We start from the raw sequence: 6694 nt of genomic DNA on the forward strand, positions 1-6694 counted from the left end.
GCGAGTGTACAATAACATATCAGTTCTGAGGTTAATTGCAGTCGACCAACACAATTAATCGTAAATTCTTCATAAGCAACCAAAATACTAGTAGGTAGGTACCTATATAATAAAATTCAATTTACAAGATAATACCCCATGTGGAGCTACCTAGGTATTCCCTATATGTAGCTAGTTCTACTATTCAATTTAGGCTGAATCTAGCTAAAGTGCCATATACAAAGATTTCGTGTAAAGTATGAACAACAATTTTCTTTAGTGCTATACATTTGTACAAGTACCTGTAAACTACTGTCAATACCAGTTTAAACTGCAGTGTTGATATACAGATGGTGCATTTTAATATTGTATGCTATGTGAATTACATGGTTAAGTGTATAAACAAGGACAAAAAATGCAGTACAATACCTAGAAGCAGATCGGGACCTGGAGAAGGACCTGCTGAGTGATCTTGAAAATCTGTGAATCAAGCCAGGGGTTGAAGATGAATCTCCAGAATCATCATTCACTTCATCTTCATAACGGATGCGACTTTGTTTGAAATCGCCAGCATCTTCTTCTTCCCATCTTTTTCTGGAATTAAATTTCATTTAAGATGAAAAAAATATGATACTGCAAAATGAAATATATCAAAATAAGTAAAATTCACCTCCACTTGCAAAAGGGTAAAACAGTAAATATTGTAAACCACTACTTTTTTTATTACCCAAAAAAGCCTTTTTCACTAAAATGTCATAAAACTAAGTTTGACTCCTACTAAAACTCTAAAGCTCTTGAACAATCTGTGGTTTCCTACCTTAGGGCCTCCAAATGTCTACGAGTAGCTTCTTTGTGCCGTTTCTCTGAAGAGATCTGTTGAACTAAAACTCTTACTAATTCAATCCTCTGGATGGAACCAAGCAGAATCATCGAGTCTGAAAGAAAATCTACATTTTAGTATCCTAGAATGAAGTGTATTCCTGATTTTAGGCAATTGATGCTTGCATGACAAACATTTTCCCAGTGACTACCATGTGCTGTATACCTTAATTACCTTCTGTTCTTTGAACAATGAAAAAGATAAAATTCCCTTATTAATATACTACAGTATATCCATTTACTATTTCTACCAGTTCTCTTTCCATAGTAGTCTCAAAGCATATCTTTTACTGCATTCAATTCAAGTACTACAACTATACAACGCAATGCGTCACACATTTTAAAGAAAACCATTCTGAGCATTGTTTTTAGCACAAAAGTCAAGAAACCTAAGAAAACTTACCTGGCTTATCTACCAGTGGAAGGTACTTCAGTTTGCGATTTTCTTTTAATACTTTCTTCAGTTCCACATAAGTGATACCATACCAAATGTATTGAACGTCTCTCACCATAATGTCCTCAACATAGATATTGTATACATCAGCTGTAAAAAAAAGAAATATCAGTCATAAAAAAGGATAAATTGAATTAGAACGAAGAAATCTTAAAACATTCAACAAAAACCAATAAGAAAACCAAGTTATTCTAGCTTTAATGGATCAATAACATTACCTGATGTGGTAGCAATGATATCTGGAAGGTATGGCAGTTTCTTTATACGAATCATGCTGTCGTATATCGATGGTTGAAGAAGGGATGAAATACAGTTGGATATCAATACACCAATCTGAAAAGGAATAATGCAAATTCAAAAACATTGCTGTTACATTAACAGCTTCCGAGCTAGTGAGTCACTATGCTTTCAACAAATTCAAATCACACTTGATTTCTTTAAAGTTCAATCACAAAAACTCTTATGCATAATGAGACTTAATTCTTATTACTCTCATCGAATAAAATAAAAGGAGACATCAAAATCATCAACTAGACATAATATACGGCCATTACAGATTTCTCATGTTCACTGTGGTAAAGTCCTTACGTACCTTTTGTAAATAAAGGTCTATACTTTATACAGTTGCATTTAGCCAAAAAGTCCAAGTAAAGCTATGAATGCAACTCTTAATATTCTAAGTCATTTGTTGAATGTAAATAAAAAAAAAAGTTATGTCCCGAAGTTATTAACTTGAAAATGAAAAAAATTCAAATGTTACAACCAGTAGATTGCTAACGAAACACGTGGTAAACTGTTCATCAGTGAATTGCATTTGCAATTACGATTATCCCAAGCCTCTAGACAACTGCTTCGATAGATCTTATTTGCTTTTCGTACCACTGAACAGCTCTTGTCTCCATCTTCCCTAACTCTTTCTTGTCTGCCTCTTTGTTGAGAAACAACTGTAGTACCTACACCTGGCATCATGAATTGTGGTGCACATATATAGTGACAAGCTAAGGAGACAAAAAATAATTTCAAAAAGATATTTAGTATTGTAACTTGAATAGTAATACTTTGTTTTCTGGAAAACATACTTTTTGTCATATGTTTACATGTTTAGCCATTTTGTTCCATAAGCAGAGTTGCCAGATGTCTTCTTAGCCTCATGTGGAGTGTACTGAAATTCATGAAGCCAACTGTACGTACCTATCTACAGAATCTTCAAGTACCAAGAACATTTATCTGCCAGTGTATGTAAATAGAAAATTGACAACAATTTTCAGAAACTTACCATAATTGGTATAACATAAGTAATTTGTCCAGTCAACTCAAAAACTATAACAGAAATAGAAATAGTGTGGGTGATTGCGGCACAAAATGAGGCTGCGCCAACCATGGCGTAAGCACCTGGAAAAAAAAGAAAATTATTTCTTCCACCTGTGATATCTCACTTCTCTAACACAATTCTCTGCCTCTTTTACGCAGCTTAAAAGTATCTTCAAATTTTAGATAATTTATAATCTGTTTGCATGTGTCAATACTGAAAATACTGGACGGATCACTTAAACTACTAATATCAAATGTCTGCCTTTATCAAAAATTAATTTTCCTTCTTTCTTTTTTTGTAAATTAATGCTTATAGCACCAGAGCTATTCATCAATATACTACAGTGCAGTATTATACAAATTCTTAAAAATATCTATGATACTACTTTTTCGAAAAATACAAATAATTTTCAGCACATTACCTGGTACAATAAGAGCCCCTGTAGCGAGGCCCTCTGGATACAGAGAAACCATAAGCTCACCAATTTGGCGACCAAATGCTGCTCCTACCTTGAACAGTGGAATAAGCATACCAGAAGGCAAAGGCAAGGTTGATGATACTGCTATTTGGATAACCTGCAAAGGAATATCTAATGAGATATATGATAATAATAATAAACAAAAAAAAACTTTATAGTTATTACGGCAGTCAACTTCATACATGAACAAGTTCACAGATAAGCCAACTTACAGTAACAATTTGGAAGACAAAGAGACTGAGGTGGAAACTTCCCTCTACATCTGGCATCCAGTCTTTCAGAATCTTTTCTTGCTCTTTACTCAGCACGTTGGCATCACCAGTTTGTGTCCAAGTCACATTACTGAACAATTGCATAATCTGGAAGAAATTAATTGAAACATGTATTAATGTATATAACAGAAAATAAAGTTATCACTATGTTTATATAAGCCTAGAAGTGTTAATTCATAAACGCACTACGTATTGTAATTAACCCTAATTTGTGGGCTACATGAATTAAACTAATTAAAATTACTGAAGTTTTTTAGCCAGCAAAAACTGTTATTCGAATAATACATATTTTGTTTACAAAACCAATAAAAAATTGAAGTACAACCACTATGGATCTGCAATCTGCATGTAACTCATCGGTAAAAAAAAAAAAAAAAAAAAAAAAAAAAAAAAAAATTCAAATCTGGGAGCCTGACCTAGGATGTGCACTGACAAATTATCTAAACTTCCAGCAATACATTAAAAAGAACTCCAGTCATTTTTCACACCTTTAATGTCATAGTCCATCCTTCCCTGTGTTTGGTCTCTGATGGATATTATTAGAAATAATAACCTAGTAAATCATAAGCACAGTATTCTGCAAATTGCGATACAAATATAGCATGAGAACATTTCGTATCCTCAGTTTTATATTGTAAGAAAAACATTATTTGTCAAAATACAACTAACCTGTACACTGGTTGGTACAGTTGCAGCCATGAATTGGCCAAGAAACATGGGGAACGTCATCATAGAAAAAATGATGGCAACGAATGTTGGGTAGAGAAGACGTCTGTTAAAAGAAGACAAAAAATTAATTAATAACTATCTGGTGTGATGGGCTTATTTAACAATAAACACCAAGTAAGTACACATTTATGACCACTGATGGAATTACCTTCTTCAGGTGTAACATATGAAGTTGATAGGCAAGTGCAGTAGTATGGCCATTTTCATAGACATCGCACACTTGGCATGCAAACGTTTAATGTACAGGAAAATAGGACTGCAGAGAAATTTACGCAAGAAATAAACATCAATTCTCAACCTACTTCTTTTGCAGGAAATTCTTCAAAGTTTTGTTCTGTCGCATAAACATGACATATCTCCGGTGAAGATAGACAAAAAGGGACCCAGCAAAGCCACACATTATACTGCAAAAAACAAAAAAATAAAAATAAGAATATGGTTACGTCATAACACTAACATACAAAACCAGTAACTCCTAGAGACTCTAATCAATCTAAGCTATTAAAGTTTAAGTAATCTAAACTATTAAAGTTTAAGTAATCTAAACTATTAAAGTTTAAGTATGTAACTTAATAATAAAGTGAAATAATAAAGCAAATTATTCGAGAAATTGAACAAAACTGTCACTGAAGCTTAGCAGCAACTGACTCAGTTTCCAATAAAGCATGAAATCATTTTCAAATCGCCAGTTTGGAAAAAAGCACACAGCTGCTGTCTAAAATGTTTCATACCTCTCATATCATATACTCTCCAACACAAATTGAATCAATTCTTTACGTATGCTCCAATAAAAATGAATCACCCTCCATAATGGCAGATTTATTTTTGAAACTTGGCATAACCTGAAATACTCATTTACTGAATTTGGAACCCAGTTACTGCCAACAGTTTATTGCAGTAAATGACTTTATAGTAACCCCAGTCTATCAATAAATCGTACACTTCATATTATTATCCGCACATGACAACATGACAATCTTCAATGGAAAGCCTGAAATTCACTCCTCAAAATACTTGAGCTGCACTAAACACCAACATTGTGCATTGTGATAATACTAGATACAGTAACAAAACAAGGAAGCTTGATTAAAAGCAAAATGATGATGATAATGAGAAATATGAAGATTACATACCCAATACACAAGAAGGGGAGGAGCTCAACGACATCATATGGGTAGGCGAAGTTAAGATCCACTTTAAACAGCGGGGAGATGGTCTCTGTCGAGTGCACATCCAACATACAGACTACATGTTATACAGGACTACATATTTTTCTCATAAATACAGACTGCCTGTTGGTTTTCATCCGCCAAGCGCAGACTACTCTACTGACTGTAATCTACAGTCATCAGAGCACGAGAATCGATTGACTGTAACACAGTCAAACTCTTAGGCTCCTAATATAAACTGTCAGTGGACACAACGACACTGGTGTATTTTTTACTCTAAATTGACCAACAGGCAATCTATTATTATGGATATAAACCATAACTTGTAAGTACAGGCCATTCCAATGCTGAGTTTGTGATGACTATTTTCAAGTATCCGCAAACTTTAGCATTAGTGTGACGTGTATATTTATGGTAATAATGTTAAACCAAAATAAAACTAAAAATAATTTTAACATAATTAACAAAGAAAATAATAAAATAAAATGAGGAATAACTCAAGCTCTACTGCACAATAAGACTGCACATTAACTTGTCTTTTACATGGAATTTAAGTCAATAAAACAAGTGATTGCATGCATTAAACTCATTCTAATGTATCTATACACTTATCAATATGAATGAGATATTGTACACCAAATTACATGACATTGCAAGCTCACTAACTACATCTCATACCGGTTTTCAAAAGAGGGCAAAATCAACAATTATGTAATACAAATCCAGTGGTCATTTATCATATGCCCATAATATGCACATATGAAAAAAAATAAAGAAACATAACTGGCTACAGAACATTAACAAAGGACAATACTTCTTTTCAACTGCAATAAACAAAACAACTAATGTCAATTATATAGATTCGGCGTTACTTACTTGCACCCATAAACCAAACTGACATGAGGCGGTAGAACATGGCTCCCACCACAGCAGCAAAGAAACCTCGCCAGTAGTTTCTCACAGCAAAGTAGACAGTTGTTACCTCTATGCTGAAGAGAACCCCTGCAAACAACGCATTTTAGAGTACTCTGAAGGTAAGAGTCAAGGAAAAAACAACGCATCCAATAAACTAAGTTGTTTTTGTTTACATCTAGGCACCTTCATTATATATAAACAAACACATTTCTTGAACACCGGCAGAGTATTGCAGTACATTCCCAGGCCCCCAATTGCACAAAAATAATTTCATATCACATTTCAAGGAAACCTTACAAACATGTAATGAAATACAATAAAAACATGCAAAATGAGAAGAAAAAATCAATTATAAAATTTATATCTAAACAAAAATGTTAAAAAAAATTATATGAGCTATTGTACCACTGAACAAAAAGTTAGGGCGAATTTTTGCAAATTCCTTTTGTCATACAAAATTTTATCAAGTTTCATTTATACTTCACGAATGTGTGTGAGAGAGAGAGA

The 6694-nt window shown here is 33.4% G+C and overlaps 1 protein-coding gene across 9 annotated transcripts in view; it reads right to left on the reverse strand.

The window, feature by feature from the left end:
• Positions 1 to 6694, reverse strand: part of LOC135221902 (chloride channel protein 2-like) — a 280662-nt gene that overhangs the window by 22208 nt on the left and 251760 nt on the right. For all 9 annotated transcript variants that reach the window (XM_064259894.1, XM_064259892.1, XM_064259893.1 and 6 more), the window contains 11 exons: positions 6149 to 6274; positions 5237 to 5321; positions 4406 to 4507; positions 4044 to 4146; positions 3315 to 3461; positions 3046 to 3199; positions 2589 to 2704; positions 1531 to 1645; positions 1262 to 1402; positions 797 to 914; positions 409 to 573 (listed from right to left, as the gene is read on the reverse strand). In XM_064259894.1, the coding sequence (XP_064115964.1) occupies positions 409 to 573; positions 797 to 914; positions 1262 to 1402; positions 1531 to 1645; positions 2589 to 2704; positions 3046 to 3199; positions 3315 to 3461; positions 4044 to 4146; positions 4406 to 4507; positions 5237 to 5321; positions 6149 to 6274 (1372 nt within the window). The remainder of the gene's footprint in view (positions 1 to 408; positions 574 to 796; positions 915 to 1261; positions 1403 to 1530; positions 1646 to 2588; positions 2705 to 3045; positions 3200 to 3314; positions 3462 to 4043; positions 4147 to 4405; positions 4508 to 5236; positions 5322 to 6148; positions 6275 to 6694) is intronic.

Source organism: Macrobrachium nipponense, chromosome 3, assembly GCF_015104395.2.
Source record: "Macrobrachium nipponense isolate FS-2020 chromosome 3, ASM1510439v2, whole genome shotgun sequence".
NCBI lineage: Eukaryota > Metazoa > Arthropoda > Malacostraca > Decapoda > Palaemonidae > Macrobrachium > Macrobrachium nipponense.